The following is a 24433-nucleotide window of genomic DNA, read 5'->3' as shown; positions in this document are numbered from 1 at the left end:
GGAAAGAATAATCCAGGTAGGGACAGGTACACATGTGCAAGGGCCCAAGGCAGGAAAGCATGTGGAATGTTGGAGAGACTAAAGGGAAGCCAGCGTGGCTGAAGCATAGAGGGGAAGGGAACTGAGGAAGAGGTGGAGGTAAGGGTTCAGAGAATTAGTCTGGGGCCTGATAATGATGATTAGTCAGTAGGCCTTTGTGGGTGGTATTTGCTGTGTGGGGGGTGGATTGAGGGGCAGTCGCAGTAGTCATGGGGAGAGAGGATTGGTGTTGTGTAGGACCACTGGGGGGGTGGATGGAAGAGGTAGATGGATTTGAAACTACTAGAGGTAGAAACTTAGTGGCTTCTAGTCTGTACCAGACCCAGGGCTGGGCCGTGAGGCCGTAGAGACAAAAGAGATACATCCTCTGTCTCCTGGGCTTTAGAGGTCTAGTGGCATTGCAGGTTGGGTAGGATGTGGGTGGGCAGACCCAGGAGCATGGGATTTCCTTCCCATAGTCAGCAGCTCTATTCCAGTAAATGAGCAAATTTTCTCTCCAGGGTGGCATAAAATATTGCTCCTAGACTAGAGTTATTTTCCTAAAGGGCAGGAAGAGCTGTTCCTCCCAAGGGCCTACTTTTATTCATTGGCTTGTCTGTAGTTCCCCTTTCTCCCTGTGATTTCATACCTGAGCTTCCTGCTGGACTTGGGGTTTGGAGACCAGAGTTTGAGTTGCAGCTCTGTTACCAACTTGCCACATGACTTAAAAAGATTCTGAACTTTTCTGAGTCATTTTCACCTGTAAGTGGGAATGATACTGATCTGATACCTGGGTCATTGTGAAGATGAAATGAGATAAGGTATCTTAAAGTGCTTTGTAAAATATCAAGTGCTGTAGAAATGTGAGGTATCATTATTATTTCAATGCAGTATTTATTACCAGTGAAATAAAATAACAGTTAAAAGCAGAGCATTCCATCAGGGAAGGCCAGAGTGTACCTTGCACGTAACTCTGAAATGGCAGATTCGGTGTAGTAGCTGTCCTTCAAGAGCTTGTTGGGAATGCTGTTCTTCATCTCTTCTCTTTTATTTCATCCACTGGGATAAACCATTTCCTCTCCTCCTCCCGTCAGAGTGGTTTGCAAAAGCAAGCCATTTCACTTCTCTGGATTCCAGAACCCATTTGATGTAGAAGCCAAAGCATCTGCTTGGAGACCAAGAGAGCCTGTGAGCAGAGATGAGGGGTTTGTAGGCCTTTGGTTCCCAGCAGCCAGTTCACTCCCAGGAGTGTATTTAATTGGTTTGTGGGGAGGAAAGCAATCAAGGGCACTGAGCCATAGAAAACAGTCAACAGCACAGAATCAGCCCACACACCACCTAAACAGGGCAGTTTCAAGCCGAAGTTTTAGGCTTGCTTTTGGATTTTAACATGGGAAATTATTTTTTTTTCTAAGTAATATTTTTCCCCTTCTTAAATAAAAAGCGTAAATTACTTAGGAATTAAAGTACCCCTTTTCCCCATCTATGAAGCTTTTTAAAAAAATTTGTCTTCCAGCTACTAAAATGTTCTATTTTGACCAAAAAAGAAAGTGACAGTAAGTGGAGTTGACTATCCCATGTAAAGATAAATGGGTAGTATATAACATTGCTTAGCAGAGTTTTTCTCTGCTTGTCATTGTTTTTGTTTTCATTAATTTTCCCTAAAGTAATACATATGCTCATTGTAACTAAACAATTTGAAGATGTTATAAAGAAGAAGTTATAATCTCTCCTTTCCCCTTACTTCCCATTTCCATCTTTCTGTAATCAGTTTGGTATATATCTTTTCTCCAAGTTCAGGGTGAAATGGATGTAGGGTTTGTGTAGATGTGTGGTTATTTGTTTTGTCAGAAGTGGGATCATACTTTTATTTTGTACTTTATTTTTCCCACCAAATAATACATCCTGGGTAGGTATAAATCTAATGCACCCTTTTAAATAGCTTCAGGGCTGTAGACCTAGAGGTCCACAATATATTCAGCCATTTCTCCTTTGACAGATATTCAAGTTATGTTTTGCTTTCACTAAAAATATTGTTGTGTTAAATATCTTTATGTACATATCCTTCTCTGCTGGCGCTTTTACTTATTTATTTATTTATTTAACTTGACATATAGCGGACACATAATGTTACATTAGTCTCAGATACATAACATAGTGATTAGACAAGTCTGTAAATTATGCTGTGTTCACTACGAGTGTAGCCACCATCTGTCACCATACAACAGTATTGTAACACCATTGACTATACTGGTGCTTTTATTTCTGTAAGTTACATTTTCAAAAATAATACTGTATATTAATAATGCACATGTTGTATATGTATTTGACATTTTAATAGAGAATATCATTCTACTATATAAAGAGTTCTAGTAATTTACATCCTTCCCAGAAATATAGTACTTCCGTTTCCCTAAATCTTTACCAATATTAGATGTTCTTTCCCTTCTTCCCCCCCTACCCTTTGTCTCTCCCTCCACTCTCCATTCCCCTCCTCGTTCCATCCCTTCCTTTATCTGTCCTGTTTTATTCTGTGACCAATCTGATGGCAGAAAATGGTGTCTCTTTGGTGCTTGCCTTGTATTTTCTTTACTACTAGTGAGATTGAACATTGTTTCATGTTAATTGGCCACTTTGTTTTCCTCTTCTCTGAATTTCCTTCACTTTTTTCCTTAGGAATTTTTTGCTTTTTTTCTTAAGTTACAGGAGCTCTTTATATATATTTATATATTAAAGATTCTATATGTATTGCAAATATTTTTCCTAATCTATTATTTGTTTATTAAATTTCTTCTGTTTTTTTCTTCAGTGTCTGGATTTCTTGCCTCGTTTAGTAATAATTTCCCCACCTCGAAGTTATATAAATATTTTCCTAAACATTCTTCCAATACTTTTATGGTTTTAAATCATTTAATCCTGAACCTTTAATTCCTTTGGAATTATATTTATCCGTAGCAAAGAGGTAGTGGTCAAGCTTTGTTCTAGATATGCCAGCACCATTTATTAAATAAGCCATCTTTTCTGTTTTGCATTGAAATTCCATCTTTGTAAGGGGCGCCTGGGTGGCTCAGTCGTTAAGCGTCTGCCTTCGGCTCAGGTCATGATCCCAGAGTTCTGGGATCGAGCCCCACATCGGGCTCCCTGCTCAGCGGGAAGCCTGTTTCTCCCTCTCCCACTCCCCCTGCTTGTGTTCCGTCTCTCGCTGTGTCTCTCTCTGTCAAATACAATCTTTAAAAAAAAAAAAAAATCTCATCTTTGTGATAAATAAGTTCCTTTCTTGTATCCATTTCTGAACTCGCTGCTTTAGTCCACAGACCTATTTGTCTGTTCTTATGTTACAACCATATCTTTTTCTTAAGTCTTTATAAAGTAAATTTTTATTATCTCTTAAGACAAATCCCCTGTTTACATTTTTAAATAATTTTCTTTCCTATTTCTTGGCTAAATTTTGGGGAATTTATTATTCCATGTGAACTTTAAAGTAATTTTAGCCATTTCACTGTCCCCAAAAAGCTATTTGTATTCTTATTGAAATTTAATTAAAACTATGTAGTAATTTGGAGAGGATTAATGTTTTTGGATAATTAGACTTCTCTACCCAGGAACATGCTAACTGGTTTGAAACTTAAGTGTTCTATTTCTATATTTCGTCATTTTACCTTAAAAGTTTTAAATAGGCATCATGGACATATTGTCTCAATTAAACAGTATTCCTGCTTATCCTGAATAAATAAGGACCATGCAAAGTTTTAGTTCTGATCTCTCTTTCATCCTTGACACTCTTAGCGTCAAATATGTAATATTGTCAAATTTGTGTTTATCTCCCCACTTAGCTTTGTTTCACTCAATCAGTGTTTTAAATTTACCAATACACTGTACTTACTAATTGTGCTCACTGTTGATTCCAAAATCTCACTCACTTTCTGTGTTTGGTTTCCTTTCTGTTGGAGAATGTTCTTGGAGTCAGAATGGCAAACTTGCTCAGTCTTTGTCTGAAAATGTCTTTTGCACTCTTGATATTTTAGAATTCTAGATAGACAGCATGTACAATGATTATGAAAGTTATGTGTGCTCTTTAAGAGTTTTCTTTTCTTTTCTTTTTTTATTTATTTGACAGAGAGAGAGACAGCGAGAGAGGGAACACAAGCAGGGGGAGCAGGAGAGGGAGAAGCAGGCTTCCCACCGAGCAGGGAGCCCGATGCAGGGCCCAATCCCAGGACCCCAGGATCATGACCTGAGCCAAAGGCAGACGCTGAACGACTGAGCCACCCAGGCACCCCTAAAAGTTTTCAATCAAGGGACGCCTGGGTGGCTCAGTTGGTTAAGCAGCTGCCTTCAGCTCAGGTCATGATCCCAGTGCCCTGGGATCGAGTCCCGCATCAGGCTCCTTGCTCAGCAGGGAGCCTGCTTCTCCCTCTGCCTGCAGCTCCCCCTGCTTGTACTCTCGCTCACTCTCTCTCTCTAACAAACAAATAAATAAAATCTTTAAAAAAAAAATAAAAGTTTTCAATCAAAACAGAAATTTTTCATGTAAAAAATAAAAGTCTTTCACTCCTTTTCCCTGCAGTTTCCGAGTCCCAGAGAGAGTGTTAATAGTTTGCTGATGGCCTTGTTCTGTGTAGATACCAAAACTGTGTATGTGTATACAAATGCTGAACTTTTCTAAGAATAAACAGTCATGTTCATATTTTTATTAAAAATGATGACATATACAGTTCTACACTTTATAACAACAGAGCATTCACATTTTTCCTTGTCAGTACAACGAAATCTTTCTCATTCTTTGTAATAGCCGCCTAGTTTCTCACCGTATTGGTACACTGTAACTTAACTCTTCCTATTTCAGACATTTAACTTGTTTCTTCCTTTTATTTTTTTTTTTGGCTATTACACAATATGTTTACTGAACATCCTTTTAGTTATTGGAACATACCTATAGCATAGATTCCTAGATATTTGGCTGACCCAAAGGATATGCACATTTAACATGTTACTAGATATGCTTGTCTTCCCAAAAGATTGTTTTAGTTTACAACCCTAGAGTGTGTCTGGCTCTAATTTTTGTTTTTCTTCTGGTCCCTTAGAATCTCCACACTGATTAGTCAACAGTGGAAAATCTGAAGAGATGCAAGTAGGAAAAAGAAACTAAACCAGGTGGGTAGTCACAATGCTCATACCACTCTACCATAGCAACCCAAGTGTTCGTAACCTTTCTTTCTGTTTGAACAAATAAAAGAAATAGGTTCTGAGTGAAATTAGAAAGGAATTTTGGTCCCATGAAGAAAAAGCAGGATGGCCCTTTACAGAAGTTATTCAATATCACACTGCAGTTTTACAGACCATTTCTTTATAGCATCAGAAAAACAATGTACTTCTAGCGGCTCCAAAGAGAATGGGTTTCTTCAGCCATCCACTTATGCTGATGGAATCGTACACAGAAGTTATTAGCAAATTTAGGCATGATGCCAACTTCCCTGTCCACCAGTTGTTGCAAAGCTATTTTCATAAAGTCTAGGGCACATTATGGGAATTTTAATACTGTGATAGAGGAGCAAAAGCAAGCAAAACCCAGCCTGGAGAAGCAAGCACAGCCCACAGGTCTGATGAGGCGAGATGGTGCGGGTCCCTTCCAGTTGGAAGAAAATCGCAGTTCATGAAACATGAATTGCCTGCTTGGAAGTATGGCCACTCTGGGTCAGTGTTCATATTTAAACATTTCTGGCATCAGTTAATCATTTTTAACAGCCTCTGATCCATGGTTCAGCCCCCTCCCCTCCCCACAACCTGCCCACCCTCTTTCGGCTCTGTCTCCCTGCAGTTAGAGCAGAATCTCCAGCCTCTGTTTCTCAGTCCAAGGCCTAGTAGTCCTGGGAGCTTGGGGGATTTCCATCTCCTTTGAATTTCTTCTCATGTCCTAGCTTGCCTCCAGCACCTAAGATTCCTTTTCTCTGTTGCTGGCAGAGTGAGAGTCTATCTGGCCGCTGCCCTAGGGCTGGAACTCCCCAGATGCTTATCAGCAGGGCTTCTGGGCCTTGCCCTACAGTAACTTCCCGATCTACCAGGCTTGTGTCCTGCTCTGACTCAGTGCCCCTAGGAACCCCCTGGATGCAGCTGTTTGCAGTGACTAAGATGCGGCAGTCAGCTCCCAAGACTGAGTATCTGGCTACGGCCAGTTTAGGAGGGCAAGCCTTCAGAAGACCTCTGTTCCAGCTGCTGTGGGAGTACTGGGGCTCACAGCCACTGAACCTTGAGGATGCTGGGGTTATAGGAAGTCTAGAGCTGGGGTTTTTAGCCAGGGGTTTATGGGTAGCTTCTGGGATTCAGGATTTCCCGTGTACTTATGGGTACAGTATATATAAATATACTTTTCTGGGCCAAGTGTCCATCGCTTTGCTCAGATTCTCAAAGGTATCTGTGACCTCTGAATTTTAAGAATCATTGGTCTAGAGAAAGCCTAAAGTGTTGTAGACCACTGTGTCCCCCTGGGCACTGGCCTCCCAGATCCAGGATCTTGAGAGACCTCACCAGGCCTCTGGGTTTTTCTGTTTCAGGGTGAACTGGGACAAATTACCTAGTATCACTGACGCTGAGAGCCTTCCCATGGGATGTCCCAAAGTCCAATCCTGAAATTGCACTTGCAGCCCCTGTTTCATCTCATTGAACACAGCAGGTGTATTGAACACTCTGGGCGGGTTTTCTGATTTCTGAGTCCTAGTCCTCCAGGCAGCTGTACTGACAGTAGTGAGAATAGTGTTGATGGCTGAAATTCGGTCTGGCTCCCCACTGCCAGGAACAGCAATCAATGCTTTATCCATATCATCTCCTCTAACTCCCACAGCCCTCCAGTGAGGTTGCTACTGCTATTTTACAAATGGAGAAACAGAAGCACAGAGAGGTCTAGTCACTCACCAGAGATCACATAGCCAGTAAGTCAGTAAGTGATACCTGACCCATGCCCATGAGCTTAATCACCAAGCTTTATGGTGAAAGTAAAGGGCGTCGACAGAAAAACTAAAGTAAACAGCAAAAACGGGGTCATTTAGTGTAGGGCAAACTGCCCTGTATACTGTAATAGTGAGAGTGTTGCATTATATGAGAAGAATTTCTATCCATTAAATTCAGATAAGGGTTTTTTTTTTTTACAGCTTTATTGAGATATAACTCATAACTATACAATTCACCCATTTAAAGTGTACAATTCCATGTGACCTTCAGTATATTTATAGAGTTGTGTGTCTTTCACCATAATTAATTTTAGAACATTTTCATTACCCATCACCTTCCCAACCCCCCATCCCTCCCCCGTCCTAGGCAACCACTGATCTACTTTCTGTCTCCAGATGAGGTTTTAATACTTACAAAAGTAACAGTGTGGGAATCTTGGTGATCTGGAGTGAGTCATTCCCTGAAGGATAATTAGACAAATGAAATCTGACTCTAACGTATTTTATAAATGGCTTTATTGGCTAAGAAGCTACAAGCGTGTCTTTGATATGCCCGAATTGGGGGTTGACATAAGCAAGAAACAAGTTTGTTTTTTTTTTTTTTAAAGATTTTATTTATTTATTTGTCAGAGAGACAGAACACAAGCAGGGGGAGAGGCAGGCAGAGGGAGAAGCAGGCTCCCCGCCGAGCAAGGAGCCCGATGTGGGACTCGATCCCAGGACCCTGGGATCATGACCTGAGCCGAAGGCAGCCGCTTAACCGACTGAGCCACCCAGGCGTCCCAAGAAACAAGTTTTTTCTGAGTCCTTTCCATTTGTCGACACTGCCTGTCAAGTAGCCTCTTCTCGGTTAGCAGCTTAAAACAATGGCTTCGTGGGGCCACACTTCTCCGCTGGTGTCAGAACCAGTGGTAACTCAGCACAGGATCTTTTTTTCTGTCATCTGAATCCCGGGTGCGGTTTCTCTCTCTGCCTTGCTGTAGTTGTCGGTATGAAGGCTGCTCATGTAGATGCCTGTCACTCTTTGAAATTCAGGAGACAGCATGCACAGGATCTTGCCAGGCCCTCAGAGGACGTCCAACTGCATGCTCTCTTGAGCTTTTTCATGTTAGCAGCTCCATTGTATTATGTCTCCTGATTCATGCATTTATTCACTCTTTCTTTTAGAAAACATTTATTGGGCACTCTGCAGCAGGTGCGGTGGTAGGTGCTCAGTAAATCTGTGCTCTGAAAGCTCCTCATCCCCATTATTACAGTGTGTGGCCTTGTTTCACCCAGGCAGGGATAGCCATTTGTGTTGAGAGAAGCCAGAGGGGCAGGGAGTTCTCTGATGGGGATGAGACAGATGCAGTATCATCCACATCAAGACAAAGCCGTCCCCAGAATGCACCATCCTAAAGGACGTGCACTGAATTGGGAATGAGGAACTACGGTTTCAAGTCCTGATTCACTCACTAACTGGTTGGGGGTCTTAGGTGACTCATGCCACCTCTGTGAGTCATGGTCTCTCCATTGTGACGGTTAGATAATGCTGTGCCTCTAAAATGCTTTCAGGACCATTGCTGGAAAGAGTATGCACTTAGTAAGTGTTGAATGAATGACTGAAGGAATGAGGGAACATTCTGTGATTCTCAGTGCTAGAGTAGAACTCGAACAGGTCAGGTGAGTAGGTAGAGGTAAGTGTAAATGAAGACAAAGGAGAAACCTCCCTTTCCTCTCCTTGGCAGCCCGCTCCTGCCACGTCAGCCCCTTCACCTCACCTGTTCCTAGGGGGGCTCTCATATCCTCTGCCTCCCTGAGCCAGAGAGGTACCGCCTTTGAGGCCTAGAAGCCAGCCGGTCCTGGGTGGGAATCTCCAGGACATCCCAGCAATGTGTAAAAGGGATCTAATTACACAGGGCTACTATGAAGTAACTCAGAGGATGTATGGAAAGCACCTGTTACCATGTCCTGATGCACAGTGTATTCACCCCATAAATGGTAACCATTTTAATTTTATTAGCCCCCACTCTGCCTTATACATCTTTTCATTACAGCTCTTAACTACCAAGCTCTTTAAAGATTCTTAAAGTTTTTAAAGATTTCTATACAGAAGTGGTCCCTAAACTCTTTTCTCTCTCCTCACCTGTGTGGGCTCCAACACCCTCCCGGCAGCAGCAGAGGCACCCGCCCCGTGTCCCCACCTGGTGTTACTAGAATCCCTGTGGGAGGCAAGGGGCACAGCTTGAAATGGTCTCCCAGCGATGCCCCCACACTGGTTACAAATATCGGGGCGTGAGTCGATCTCCCCAACTAGACCATGGACTTCCCTCAAGGACACAGTGATGTCTTAACCGTTCCTTCGTCCGTGGCATCTAGTCCCAAGCCTGGTATAGACTGAGTGATGAGTAAAATTTTGTTGAACGAATAGATGGATAAATTATAGAGATATTAAGTATTATAGAGATAATATCTTGCTGCTTTTCATTCTCCACAGTGGATTTAGGAAATGCTTTTTATAGACTTGTGGAAGGCCTGGAGAGGTAGCATGGTAGAGACCACTCTGGCTATCCATTGCTGAATAACACTGCAGCCCCAGTGCTTAGTGGTTTCAAATAACAGTAATAATTTCTTATCTCTCATGATTTCTGTGGGTCAGAAATTGGGGAACAGCTTGGCTGGGCACTTGTGGCTTGGATCTCTCATGCACTTGCAGTCAGATGGTGGCTGGTGCTGGAACAGCTAGGGGCCATTGCAGGCGGAGGCTGCTGGCTGCATCTCTCTCCACACCCTAGCAGGACCTCTCCGTGTGGGCACTTCATTGGGCTGGTTTGGGCTTCCTCAAAGCGTGGCAGCCTCAGATTCCTTACATGCAGCTCAAAGCTCCGAAGACAAGAGTGTCCCAAGAGAACCTGCTGGAGGCTGTGTCTCCTCCCCTAACCCCATCTTGGGAGTCACACAGCATCGTTCCTGTTGCATCCCATTAGTTAGGAGCAAGTCACTAAGGCCACATCATTCAAAGGATGCAAATTAGGCCCCCCTCTTAATAGGAGCAACGCCCAAGCATTTATAGACATGTTTCAAAACCACCACAAAGACCCCGGCTTACTCACTTCATTCCACATTTGAGACCCCCAGGGTCTCAGGGGAAGAACCTTGCCCAGAGGTGCCCAGCAGAGCTGGGGTACAGGCCACCCTCTGGACCTTTGGCCGGCCTGCACGGAAGTGATCGCACTTTCCGTTCCTGCCCTCCCTCCACCGCATGCCGGGGACTGCCAGTCCCTGGGAACCGCTTTAGCCAAGCCCTCAGCAAGTTTAGATAGTGTGTAACCAGCAGAAGGCCCAGGGACACCCAGTGTGCCTGGTCCCCAAGCGGTAATGCAACTAGACTATTCTCCCTCTTTCCAGAGACCTCTACAGAAGCACACATGTTCACGCATTGAGGAGTTTGTATCACTGTCTCACTCCCCAGTCCTCCATGCAGTACTAACACTGCCCTGCCCCGGGGAGAGAGGTGGCTGCTGAGGGAGTGAGAGTTTTAACCTTGTACCCCCAAGTAATTATTTTTCCATTGCTGTGAAGTTAGATAGCAAAAGATAGAACTTGGTGGCAGAATTGAGAGAATCAACCTAGCATCACTGAAAAGATTCTGAAGATTTTTACCTCCAGCTGAAAATTCTAGATAGAACTTTGCTCAAGTGTGGGGAAAGTACGTGTGGGTATATGTTTCAGCCAGCACTGTAGAATATTTTCTTGGGACTTCATGCCTTTCTTGCCCTTCCCTCAGAAATGCCTTACTGTGAGGTTGGAGACAGGGGAGGAAAGGGGATGGACCACGTTTAGCAAACGCTTATTGCGTGCCAGCAGGTGCTGATTCATTTCTGTGCTTCCTAGCTGAATAGCACGGGCTCGATCCCACCCCATACTCGGGGAGTATGACTTTGGGGAAGCTCCTTAACCTCTCTGCACCTCAGCTTTCTCTTCCACAGAACAGGATTAAGAACACTTTCCACCTGATAGAGCTGCTATAAAATTAAGTGAGATAATGCCTGTAAGATGCACACAGTCTGGCATGCAGGAAGGACTCTGTAAATGCTGGCTCTGACTATTCCCCACAGCCACCTTTCGAGGCAGTTGTCATATCCGCATCTTCCAGAAGAGGAATCTGTGGTCAGGTGAGTTGCTCAGCTATAGGGGCAGAAGCTGGGGGGCACCAGGGCGGCTCAGTTGGTTAAGCGTCTGCCTTCGGTTCTGGTCATGATCCCAGGGTCCTGGGATCGAATCCCGCATCAGGCTCCCTGCTCTGCGGGGAGTCGGCTTCTCCCTTTCCCTCTGCCCCTCCCCTTTGCTCATGCTCTCTCTCTCTCTCACTCACTCTCTCTCTCAAAATAAATAAATAAAATCTTTAAAAAAGAAGAAGCTGGTGACTCCTTAGCCCCTGTCGTGTCCACCACACTACACAAGACTCCAGGTGGCTCAGCCCCAGGCCTTCCCGACCTGCAGAAGTGGTGGGCAGAGGGGCTCTGGAGGCTGCATGCCCTGTAGGACCCTCTGGTCAGAGTCCTAGATAAGGAAAATTTGAAAAGCAGGGCCAGGAATCCAGGTACAAGGCTCTGTAAAGAGAGTAACAGTGTTCCAGGCAGAGAAAACAGTCTTGTGAAGGCCCTGAGGTTGGGAAGAATATAGTTAGTTTGAGGAGTTAACGAGTAAATGGGCCAAAAGATAGCGGGAATGAGAAGAAAGGTCACAGAGGAAGGCAGGGTCAGATCAATGCAGGACTTCAGGGGCTGGTGGGATGAGTTTGGATTTTGCCAGATGTAGAATAGAAAAGCATCAAAGGTTGAATGAAGCAGGGGAATGACCCAATGTCCGATATGCAGTGTCCGATATCACCCTGGCTGCTCATATAGAAAATTGATAGACCTTGGGCCAAGGGCAAGGGCAGAACAGGGATGCAATGAGGAGGCTCCACCAGGGGTGCAGGTGAGGCATGACGGAGACCAGGTGGTGACCATGGAGGGGGAAGGAGGGCAGATCCACGCTGAGCTTTGCAAGTGGAAATGATGGGACCTGGTGAGGAATTCATATATGAGTGGAGGACGAGGAGGAGTCCAGCATGATTTCAAGTTTCCAGCTTGAGCAGTCTGGACAGATGGTGCCTTCACTGAGCTGGGGAAGGCTAAAGGGAGCAGGCTTGTGACTTGACATGTGAAGTTTGAAATGTGAAGGAGGCAGTCAGGTTGGCGAATCTAGAGCTCTGGAGAGAGGCCGCGGGCTATATGGGGAGTCATCAACACATACTATTAAGGGAAAGGGTTAAGAACTTCCAGGGACCAACAGAGAGAGAGAAGGACCCAAGCCTGGTCCTGATCCCGGGCCTAGGGGGCCTATAACACCAAAGTCCCTAACAGAGGAGGCACCTGTGTGGAAGGGGTTGTGACATGGCCCAAGATGTTAGGGGAGGCTTCTGGGGTGTGGTGGACATCTGAGAAAAAGGATGTCCATGAGGACTGACAACCAGGAGGTCGATGAGGACTTTGTGTGACTCATCACCCTGCCCTTTCCTCCTCACGGCGGGGAGTGGCCTCCTGAAGCCTGTGTCTCCACCACCTGCCCCTGGGGCCGCATGGCTTTGGTCCTCCGGGTGCAGAGGCCAAAGCCCTGCCTGACTGCCTCCAAATGAAGCCTCCCTGGAGGCTGCTCTTTGGGCATCAGGCATTGCCCTGGCAGGAGACTCCTCTCTGGTGACTCGACTCTGGGTATGCCCCTGAGGCACTAGATAGAGCTTGGTGCCAGTCCACCCCTTGGTGCAGGCCTCATGTGGTTAGAATCAGCTGCCCTGCCCCTTCTCAGGTTCTGGGAGGTGCTCAGTTTGGGGTCCTGACTTTCCTGCTTGCCTCAGGGCCTCTCTGGTTCTGGCTGCCCATCAGAGGGAAAAGCCACTTCCCTTAGAATTTGAGGAATGCCAGCTCGGTAGGCCCTGGTATTTCCATCAGGTTTCCACAGCCCTTTCTTCCCTCAGAGAGGCCTTTGAGAGCATTTTCTCCACCCCTGAGGAAGCCTCTCCCGCGGGACCAAGTCTCACTCTGTGCCCTGTGTCCTTTGCAAAAGGGTTTGCTTTCTTTTTGTATGGTCTCTGCAAATATTTAATTTTTGAAAAAGAAAAAAAAAAAAACAGGAAATGACCTTTCTGGTATATTTGGAAAACAGTTTAGAGTTGTACTGGAATCTGCCTGAGCAATGAGGACTAATAGCTGCAGTCTTGGAACAGACTATGTAGCTCTTGGCAGAGCCCAGGGCCTCTTCTGTTTACAGAGTTGGGGGGAGGTGTTAGAAACTGAAGGGAGAGAACCTGTTCTCTTCTTCCTTTGCACTTATCACTTATCTGTGATGATCATTTACCTGTTCAGTGCCTTTTTCTCTACCAGATTGTAAATGTCTTTTTAGTCTCCAGTGCATACCCCTTACTGGGACTGGCACAGTGCCTGGCATATAGAAGGTGCTCAGTAAACAATGAATGAATGAATGAGAGGGAGGAAGGAAGAAAGAAAAATGTTAGGACTAGAAGAGCTGTAGAGAGCATATTTCACCCTTTGTTATGTTCAGATGGAGGAAAAGGAAGCTGGGAGAGAGGAAGGGAGGTGGGGATCACCCTTCAGCATGGAGACTGAGCCAGAACTTTGGCCACTGTTTTGATGCAGGACCGCACATCCTTTGCTCTTTCTGCCCTGGAATCTGGAACATCTTCTATTATTTACTCATTCATCAAATATTCACTGAGCTTCAGCCATGTGCGAGGCCTTTCAGATGTAGCAGGATACACACCAGCCAGGGCCGCACGTTCCCTTCGGCACTGTAAAGAACAAAAGAAGGAAGTATAAGTTGTGGGCCTTCTACGCACCATTAAACATAGAGTAAAAACAAAGGAGTTGAATTAAAATGTCAAGAAGACAGTTCTGCTGATAAGATACCCAATGAAAACAGGCCATACTAGTGACTTCTTAATTGCATGCCTCTTACATTCCACATACCTTATCAGACTCTTTACACCCAGCGTCTCTTTCAGTCTTCACAACAGCCCCCTGACCAGCAGGGTGTTACTGTTATCCCCACACTGCTGAGGAAGAAGTGAGTCCAGAGAGGTGAGGGGAGTCATCCAAGGTCTCCAAGCTAGTGAATAGGAGTGCTGGGTGGCATGTTTATACTAGATGCCTCCTACCACACCACACACCCCCCTTGGAGATTTGTAATGTCACTGGGGCTCCCGAGGGGGCAGAGTAGTGTAGGAGAAAGAGCTCTGGACCAAGAGTTAGGACCTCTAGATGCAAGAACTTTGGGCAACTCACCTTTTCTTTCTGGGCCTCAGTTTCCTCAGCTATTAATGAGAGGCTTCTCAAGATGAACTCTGGGATCCCCTTAAGTTTGATTATTCCATAAATGGTTTTGAGGTAAGTAGAAAAATAAGGTAGATGTCTAGCTCATACCTTATAGTAAATAAATTCCAGATAAATCAAAGACTTAAATGTGAAAAATAAAGCCATGAAAGTGTAAGAAATAAATAAGGGAGAATTCTTTACTAATCTCAGAGTGGGGAAGATATTTCTGAGTGTGATCCAGAACCACTCCCTCTGCTTGTGCGTTCTCTCTCTGACAAGTAAATAAATAAAATCTGAAAAAAATATATTTAAAAAAAAAAGAGGGAAATAATCAGTCTACAATAGTGAGACAACAGTATACCATACAGTCAATGAAAAAAAAAGTTTTAGCTATAAAGGATTTTGGGTTTGTTTCTTGGGTTTTGATGTAATCAGTGCTGTGGCATCAGGGTGATCTGGAATTACTTCCAGGATATATTTTTAAATGAAAAAAGCAAGATCAAAAACAACTCTCTGTTTGAAATAAAAAGGAAAGCGTGGGGGAAGGAATACACACATACATACATATATATATATATATATTGCATACAGTCTCTCTGGAAGGACAGAGGAAGTGCTTGCCCTGGGGAGGGTGTCTGAGTCCAAGGAGGCCTCTGAGTGCTTATGCTTTTTCCTTTTGTACCTTCTGAGGTTTGGGGTTTCTTTTAATTATTAAGCTTTATGTTACATGTTACACTTTTCAAAGTATTTTCACATGTGTATTACTTGCATTTAAAAATCTCTTTCCATGGTACTGATTTTTCAGTCTGAAATCTGAACGTAATGTTAATTTCAATTTAAAACTATATTCAAGAAATTTAAATGAAAGATGAAACCAGTAAGCCTTTGTCTTCACACGGTAAGACATGATTTTGGAGGACAGCGTATTGGGTCTTATTATTTTCTTGATGTGGAATTTAACGTGTGTATCATTAAATATTATACATGTTTGAGGCAGAAATAATTGTTTAACAATATAATATAAAGTTTTGCTTGTCTCATTTCGATCTCTACCTCTGGACCTTTAAAGTCACCTATATACCAGTTTTTCTAGTGAACTTCTTGCCTCTACATTGTTACCAGCCTCTTTCTGAAGTGACTGCCTCTGTGGACATTAAAATCCGGGCAGGGGCGCCTGGGTGGCTCAGTTGGTTGAGCGGCTGCCTTCGGCTCAGGTCGTGATCCCAAGATCCTGGGATCGAGCCCCTTGTCAGGCTCCCTGCTCAGCGAGAGCCAGCTTCTCCCTCTCCCTTTGCCTGCCGCTCTGCCTACTTCTGCTCTCTTTCTGTCTCTCTGTCAAATAAATAAATAAAATCGTAAAAAAAAAAAAAAAAAGTCTGGGCAAATGAGAGAGGAAATGAACCTATAGTCGCAATGCATGCAAAAGCACTGGACTAGTAGCAGCCCCTCTTTCTAGCTGTTTCCTTTTGTAGGCTCATTCCTTCATTCTCTCTCTCTCTCTCTTTTCTGAAGTATAGTTGACATACAATGTTACATTAGTTTCATCTGTACAATTAGTGATTTGACAAGTTTATACCTTACACTGTGTTCACTGCAGTGCTGTTACGGTATCATTGACTATGTTCCCTACACTGTGCCTTTTATACCCATGACTTACTCATTCTGTAGCTGGAAGCATGTACCTCCCACTCCCCTCACCCATTGTGCCCATCTCCCTTCCCCCCTCCCCTCTGGCAACCACCAGTTTGTCCTCGGTATTTATAGGTCTGTTTCTGCTTTTGGTTTGTTTATTCACTTATTTTTCAGATTCTACATATGAGTGATATCATATGGTATTTATCTTTTCCTCTCTTATTTCACTTAGTGTGATACTCTCTAGGTCCATGCATGTTGTCTTAAATACCAAGATCTCCTTTTTTATGATGAAGTAATTCCATTGTGTACATAAACATTTTTATCCATTCATCTACGCATGGACACTTGGGTTGCTTCCATATCTTGGCTGTTGTAAATATGCTGCAATAAACGAGGCGCCTAGGTGGCTCAGTCAGTTAAGTGTCTACCTTCAGCTCAGGTCATGATCCTGGGTCCTGGGATGGAGCCCTGCATTGGGATTCCTGCTCAGTGGGGAGTCTGTCTCCCTCTGCACTTTCCCCTGCTCACGCTCACACTTTCCACCTGCTCATGCTCGCTCTCTCACTCTCTCTCTCAAATGAATAAATAATATCTTTAAAAAGGAATAATGCTGCAATAAACATAGGGGTACATACATTTTTTCAAATTAGTGTTTTCATTTTCTTTGGGTAGTAGTGGAATTGCTGGGTCATATGGTAATTCTATTTCTAAATTTTTGAGGAACCCCCATAACCGTTTTCCACAGTGGCTGTACCAATTTATATACCCACCAACAGTGCATAAAGTTTCCTTTTTCTCTACATCCTCATCAATACTTGTTATTTCTTGTATTTTTTATTCTAGCCTTCTGACAGGTGTAAGGTGACATTTCATTGTGGTTTTGATTTGTATTTCAGCATCTTTTCATCTGTATGGCCATCTGTATGTCTTTTGGAAAAATGTCTTTTCAGGTCCTCTGTCCATTTTAATCAGATTATTTGTGGGTTTTTTTTTTTTATGTTGGGCTGTATAAAGTCTTTATATATTTTGGATGTTAATCCCTTATCAGATACATCATTTGCAAATATCTTCTCCCATTCAGTAGGTTTACCTTTTCATTTTGTTGATGGTTTCCTTCTCTGTGCAAAAGCTTTTTATTTTGATGTAGTCCCAATAGTTTTTTTGTTTCACTTGCCTTAAGAGACACGCCTAGAAAAATGTCACTTATGGCCAATGTCAAAGAGATTACTGCCTGCTTTCTTCTAGGAGTCTCATGGTTTTAGGTAACACATTTAGGTCTTGAATCCATCTTGAGTTTATTTTGGTATATTGTGTAAGAAAGTAGCCCAGTTTTCCCAGCACAGTTTATTAAGAGATTGTCTTTTCCCCATTGTATATTCTCGCCTCCTTTATCATAGATTGACCGTATAAGCATGGGTTTATTTCTGGGCTCTCTGTTCTGTTGATCTGTGTGTTTTGTGCCAGTACCACACTGTTCTGATACGACAGCTTTGTCATCTGTCTTGAAATGTGATACCTCCCACTTTGTTCTTCTTTCTCAAGATTGCTTTGGCTATTTGGGGTCTTTTGTTGGTTCCATATAAATTTTAGTATTATTTCTTACAGTTCTGTGAAAAATGCTGTTGGTATTTTGATAGGCATTACATTGAATCTCTAGATTGCTTTGGTAGCGTGGACATTTTAATAATATTAATTCTTCCAATCCATGATCATGGAATATCTTTCCATTTGTTTGTGTCATCTTCAGTTTCTTTCATTAACATTCTGTAATTTTCAGAGTACAGGTCTTTCACTTCCTTGGTTATTCCTAAGGATTTTATTCTTTTTGGTGCATGTCCTTTTTGAGTTTTATATACATGCACACATATTCAAAAATGAAATAATTTAAAAATAAAGTGAATGTTTTCACTATGAAGAATACAAAAAAAATTTAAATCGTAATTTAAATATGTGATGGTATCATTGAGATTTTTTTTCATTTAACAATTGTGAACATTTTCCTGTGTCTTTTAAAAATATTCACAAACATGGGGCACCCAGGTGGCTCAGTCAGTTAAGCGTCTGACTCTTGATTTTGGCTCATGATCTCTCAGGATCGAGCCCCAAGTCAGGCTCCACACTCAGCATCGGGGAGCCTGCTTCAGATTATCCCTCTCCCTCAGCCCGTCCACCTGCCTGTGTTCTCTCTCTCAAAAATACACAAACATTTTAAGGCCTGAAGTGTATTTCATTTGGCTATAAATTGGTGAAATATGTATATATTTCTCTGTTGTCCATATAGGAGCTCATTTTGGTGTCTTAGTTTTTGACTATTATAAATAATACCATAATGAATATCTTTGTACATTTATCTTCATGCACAACTTGGACTCTTCTCTTAGAATCAGTTATTATAAGGGGTGCTTTGGGTGGCTCAGTCGGTTAAGCATCTGCCTTTGGCTCAGGTCACTGACGATCCCAGGGTTCTAGGATTGAGCCCCAAATCGGGCTCCCTGCCTGCTCAGCAGGGAGCCTGCTTCTCTCTCTCTCTCCCTCTGCTGCTCCCCCTGCTTGTGCTCTCTCGTGTGCTCTCTTTCTCCCCCTCTCTCAAATAAAATCTTAAAAAAAAAAAAATTATGAGCTTAGTTGCTCAAGGATATGAAAAAAGTTGAGGCTTCTTGATGCATCTGAGCAGATCACTCCCCAGAGAGGCTCTGGCAGTTTACACTCTCATTAGCAGTCTGATAATGACCATTTTCTGACGCAGTTTTCAACTCTAAAGATTCATTTCCCTGTTGCTGTTGACTTTAAAGAACAGAGAGCAAGACGGGCGCCTGGGTGGCTCAGTTGGTTAAGCGACTGCCTTAGGCTCAGGTCATGATCCTGGAGTCCCAGGATCGAGTTCCGCATCGGGTTCCCCGCTCAGCGGGGAATCTGCTTCTCCCTCTGACCCTCCCCCCTCTCATGTGCTCTCTCTCTCAAATAAAAAAAATCTTTAAAAAAAAAAAAAACAGAGCAAGAATTGAAATGTCGAGGAAAAGTGAAGTTGTGTGCTTGTGCTGCAGCTCAGGGGGCTCCCCCGGCTACACCCTAAAATCGCTTTGAAATCCCTCTTCCCCAAGAGGATGAGGATGGGGCAGGGGCAGCTGGAGCACGTTGGCTGCATTGGTGTTTTCCAGGTTTGGGCTTTGTGCTTGGCACGCTTCCCTCTCTGAGCCAGGAGGGTCAGCTCCCTGTAGAGGGCAGCTTGTAAGGCAAGGGCAGGAGCCAAAGCCCCAGGGTGTCTATTCCAGCGGGAAGCTGGCCTTTTAGGTGAAGCTTGTAACTCCATCCCAGTGTCAGATCCTAGAGATACCAGACAAGAACGCCACAGCAGTCTACAGAGGACAGAGTCCTTTCCCAGCAGTCCTAACGAGTCACTTTATCATCCCCACAGATAGGGAAAGAGAGATGGAGGGAAGATAGGTAGGCAGAAATTTGAGGAATATTTATTGATCACATAGTCTTTGCCAGGCACTGGGAGCAGCCAGAGCATGTTGGCTCAGCTGCCCAGATTAGGCCTTTTGGTCTGGCATGGTGAAATCCCTGTTCTCATGGAGCCGACATTCTAGTTGGAAGAGAGCTGAGACAGGGCTGGGGGAGATGGTGTGGCCTGCCCAGGGTCTGTCCCCTGCCCTTGGCAGCAGTAGGGTAACACGGAGGATGAGCCTGGGCCTAGGAGCCAGATGGGTCCGCCCAAGACCTTTCTGAGTCATGGTTGTAAACTCACCTCACTGACCTGAGAGGTCTACTGTGGCAATGTAGTAAGTGAGGACCAGAAAGCCTAGAATGACTTGGTAACTGTCATCTTTATTATTACTGTTAGAATTGTCAGAAATGTTATTCCTGTTACTGCAGCAGGTCAGTCCCCTGTTCTGAAGCTTTGAGCCATTTCCCAAGAGGGAGAGTGCAGAAGTAAAACTTCTGTGACCTGTAGAAGGAACCCCTTCTGGGACTCGAGTTTGTTTTTTGTTGTGTTTTTTTGCTGAGAAGACAAAACACTAGGGCAACTTGTTTCTCTCAAGGCAGCCAAGAAAAGTAGTCGGAGCACACCCTCTGTTGGAGCCTGGGGGGATTGCCTTAGGCAGGATCTGGCCCTGCCTTTATTTTACAGATGGGGTAACAGGCCCAGGGAGGGGCAGAGCGTTCTTGGAGTGCCCCTGATGTATTCTTGTCTCTTCTGAGGTAGGTATTGTGGGGAGATGTGGGGCCAGCCCTCCACACTGGCAGCCTGTCCTCCCTCTCGCTCTATGTCACACACACATAGACACACACGCACACGGTGCATGCCCCCTCAGCACTTACTGAGCTCCTCCCCCCCCCACCCCCCCAGGCATCTTCTGCCAACGTCAGTCACCTAATGAAAGCATCACACAGTAACTTGGGCTGATAAGAACTTCCACCGTTACAAAAATGGTCTTAGAAGTAAAAGTTCCCCTTAGATACAAAGAACCACACTTGACAAGGTTTTTTTCCTTGTAACTGCTCTTTCCCACAGAAACTAATTCTATCTTAGGTGTTGCTTTGCATTTAACAGTTTATCTCCGAAACCTTGCTATAATCAGTACAGGTCCATCTGGCGTGCTTTGACTGCCTTCAGAAAATCAGGTACTCAGAAATGTTCATGTCCCCCTAGCAGGTGAACATTTTTTATATAATCGCAATACTGATTGTTAGCAAGGGTGCAGATAAATGGACAATCTTATGTGCTGCAAGTGGGCATATAAACAGGAATAGTACAGAACTTAAAAGGGCTTTTCCCCTCATCTTTTGTCGTCATAAATACCTATAGTATTCACGAAGGCAACTTGGAAACGTGTCTAAACAATGTGGCTTAAAAAATCATCTCATCCCGGGGCGCCTGGGTGGCTCAGTTGGTTAAGCGACTGCCTTCGGCTCAGGTCATGATCCTGGAGTCCTGGGATCGAGTCCCGCATCGGGCTCCCTGCTCGGCAGGGAGTCTGCTTCTCCCTCTGACCTTCCTCCCTCTCGTGCTGTCTCTCATTCTCTCTCTCTCAAATAAATAACATCTTTAAAAAAAAAATCATCTCATCCTTCCCTTTAGCCCAGCAATTCTAGAGATGTACTCTAATAACTAGAGCGAGGCACAGAGATTTACATAAAGACCTCATACTGTCTATAATGGTAGAAAATTGGAAATAATCTCCATGTCCATTTCTAGGGGACTGATCAGATCTTGGTACATCCAAGTACATGTGTACAAAACTCATCTAGAGGGAACCTTAATGACATGTTCTAGAGTGTTCTACAGAGTGGGCTATAAAATGCAGTGTATACTTTAATTCCCCTAATGCTTTCAAATGTATGTGGCTCTTCTTTATATGTGTAGTTCTCTTTTCTCCCTAGGCTTATTACCCACTGGTAGAGCTCTTAAGCATCTCTGTAGCAGTGACTTCTAATTTCCCGTCTTTCTTCCCCATACCATCCCCCATCTCTGAATTCCAGCCCCCTACCTCCATGTACCTACTCGGCGTCTCCCCTTATAGGGCTCACAGGCGTCTCCAAGTTGGTGTGGTCAGATAGAACTCTGAATCTTCATGCCCCCAAATATTCCTCTGCTGTTCATCTCAGTACGCCACACTTCCGCTTAGTCATGTCAGAAAGCTCACTTCCCCACCAGTCAGATACAAGGTCCTGTTGATTGAACCTCCAAGTAACATCTAGAATCTGCACCACTGCCTCCTTCCTCCACTGATCATCTTTTCACACCTGACCGGCAGGAGCCTCACAACTTGCCCACTTCTGGGCCCTGCTCAACCCAGATGCAGAGTCCTCTTTGAAAATGCAGATCTGATCTTTCAAGACCTGCAACCAAGTTGCAGATGTGATCTGGCCCCTGCCCAGCATACTCCAGTCTATGGCTCTTTTGGTTCTTGCATCTCGCCATACCCTTCCCTCCCCCGAGCCTTCACACACACTCTTCCCTTCAGCCCATCTAGATAATACCTCTCCTTCCTTGGAGTTCATCTAAAATGTTGCTTCCTGATCCCCAGCCTTGGTCAGACCCTGGTAAGTCACTCCAGCACCCTGCCTTCTTCCTGGGAGCCCTGAGCACCCTTGGAGTTCCTTGGGTCATGTAGGCAGTTTGCTGCGCCCCCCAGCAGACTATTGGCTCCTTGGGGGCAGAGACTGTGGCTGACTTGTTCACGGCTGCATCTACAGCACCTAGCCAGTGCTAGATATTTATCAATAACTTTAGAGGAGAGACAAAAGGGGTTCTTTAAACTGTTGATAGTGGTTTCCTGGGTGTGAAATTATGGGTGATTTGTTCTTCGTACTTTTCTTTACTGTTTTGTCTTCAGTGATCGAGGCAAAAACTGGCATTTTGTCAAGAGACATCTGTGCTGGGGCCCAGAGTGGGGTCTTCCCTGCAGGATGCACCTGGCCTCACCAGTCCTCCTACCCCTGTACCCACAGGCCTGAGGAGCGATGCGACAGGCGTGATGGAGGTTGAGTCCTCCTACTCGGACTTCATTTCCTGTGAGAGGACGGGCCGTCGGAACGCGGTCCCGGACATCCAGGGGGGCTCTGAGGCTGTGAGCGTGAGGACGCTGGCTGGAGACATGGGCGAGCTGACACTCGAGGGCACAGGTCAGAACGCATGGGTCTTCATTCCTGCACACGAGTCCCTCTTCTGGGCTCCAGGGCCGCGCTCCAAGTCCTAGACTGCCCACTTTAAACCGGGCCCCCGTCTCGTGGTCAATGGCCAAGAAGCCAGTTTCTAGGATGGAGGGCGCTAGTGTGTCAGGCCGAGGACTCCTGGCCAGGCATCCCGGCCTCTTCCCTTTCCTCATCGCCCCCTCCATCCGGTCAGTCAGTCCTGTCCTCTTCCCAGACACATCCCAGGTCCCTCTACTTCCCTCTGTCCCTACCTGCCAGCCAGCGGCCAGCAGGACCCACTCAAAGTGTCCCGTCCCAGCACGTCTCGGCCTCAAGCCCCCTGTCGCACTCACAGTGAAGCAGTTGTCACAGCACCTTCCTGGGTGACCAGGCCCTGCCCTGCCTCTTGGATCTCAGCAGGGGCCCCTCTGCCCTCACCTGCTGTCCTCCAGCCACACCCACCATGGATCTGTTTCTGTCAAGGTACAGGCCTGCCCTGTCCAGAGCCTCCTGTCACGGTTTTTTCTGCTAGAACCTTCCCACCCAGTCCTATGGCTGAATTCCTACCAGGTGCTCAGAGGGGCCTGCCTGGACACTGAATAAGGTTACATGTGTTTGAATGTGAGCTCTAGGAGAGCGAGTGCTTGGAACCCACAGGCTGCATGAGTGAATGGATGGGGGAAATAGCCGCCGCCCACTCCCACAGTGCCTGGGGCGTCCGTCCTTCCCTTCCTGTCCGAGTGGACTCGCCTCTGCTCAGTCCACTGGTCAGCCCTGGGGCCTTGCTCTGCACAGCCTTCCCGTACCCTCCTGCAGTGGGCAGAGCCCTCTCCTCCCTGTCCCCATAGCTCCTTGGAGGCAGTGTTTGTGTCACATCCCCTCCCACGGCAGACTACAACTATAGGGCTCCATGGGTCTCCCACAGAGCTGTCCCAGAGGGCCATCTTATTTTCCCCCAGGTAGTCTCCAGTCTAGAGCCCTTGGTGCTCGTTAGCCAGAAGTGACCACAGAGTACAGAGCAGACTGTGCGAACATGGACTCAACCCACTCCTGTTACAGATGGACCAACAGGCCCAAGAAGCTGGGTGACCTGCTCAGGGTCACCAGCAAGTTAACATAGAACAGCACACCCCACAGCCCTTCCCTGCTCCAGTGGTCTGTCAGCCCTCCCTGTCCTGTGGCCCACACTCCTCACAGCTAACCGCAGCCTGCTGCCTCTGACCCAGCCAGAGGAAAGCACATCTGTTTCTCAACAACCCGATGGACCTTAACACGCTGGTTCTTCCTACCCACCCCTCACCTGGCTCACCTCTCTCATTCTTAGAGACCCAGACTGCTCTCTGCTGAGAAACCTTCCCTGACCACCTGCCCCTCAAGCAGGAGGCGGCACCTCCACAACCCCACTTAGCCCAGCACCCCTCTAGGCTATGGGCTTCCTCCACCTGGGTCCTTGTCTTATGCACGTGATACGTGGCATTTGGCAGGTGGGAAAGGTTGCCTAGTCCAGGGCTGTTCACTGACCAGCATGCCTCACTCCCACAGAGGGCTTGCTCAGAGCTTCTGCATCCTTATCCTCGGCTCTGGGAAACTTCTGTCCCCCTCTACCTCAGCAGTAGTAGCCACTCATCGGTGGACCCAGGCCCTTCGAATACCTGTTTTCTCCAATTTGGAATCCCTGAAGTGTCTGGGTCCTCTGGGTCTAGGACATTGGCCTGCCGGGGTGACAGAATTTAAAAAGGGGACCTGAGGAAGGAACAGTGTTCATTGCAAGGAAGTGAAGCACTCATGCTAGAGTTGTAGGCCGGCCTGGTCAGGGAACCCTCCAGTGGGTCCTGCAATAAG

At 45.4% G+C, this 24433-nt stretch overlaps 1 protein-coding gene across 21 annotated transcripts in view; it reads left to right on the top strand.

Annotated features, from left to right (window-relative positions):
• PKIG (cAMP-dependent protein kinase inhibitor gamma) overlaps nt 1-24433 on the top strand; it is a 94562-nt gene that overhangs the window by 67455 nt on the left and 2674 nt on the right. For 8 of the 21 annotated variants that reach the window (XM_081832713.1, XM_081832714.1, XM_081832712.1 and 5 more), the window contains 5 exons: nt 5103-5172; nt 8517-8624; nt 8861-8942; nt 11060-11116; nt 22409-22582. In XM_081832713.1, the coding sequence (XP_081688839.1) occupies nt 8885-8942; nt 11060-11116; nt 22409-22582 (289 nt within the window). In that variant the 5' untranslated portion in view covers nt 5103-5172; nt 8517-8624; nt 8861-8884. Of the gene's footprint in view, nt 1-5102; nt 5173-8516; nt 8639-8860; nt 8943-11059; nt 11117-14307; nt 14390-21948; nt 22001-22408; nt 22583-24433 lie in introns of those variants that run through there. The other 13 variants (XM_081832725.1, XM_081832722.1, XM_081832726.1 and 10 more) reach the window with 8 other exon arrangements.

The sequence above is a fragment of the Leptonychotes weddellii genome, chromosome 10 (assembly GCF_054177405.1).
Source record: "Leptonychotes weddellii isolate Sample4059 chromosome 10, ASM5417740v2, whole genome shotgun sequence".
Classification (NCBI taxonomy): domain Eukaryota; kingdom Metazoa; phylum Chordata; class Mammalia; order Carnivora; family Phocidae; genus Leptonychotes; species Leptonychotes weddellii.
Note: the sequence above shows the minus strand (reverse complement) of the source record. Positions and strands in the feature narration are given on the sequence as shown.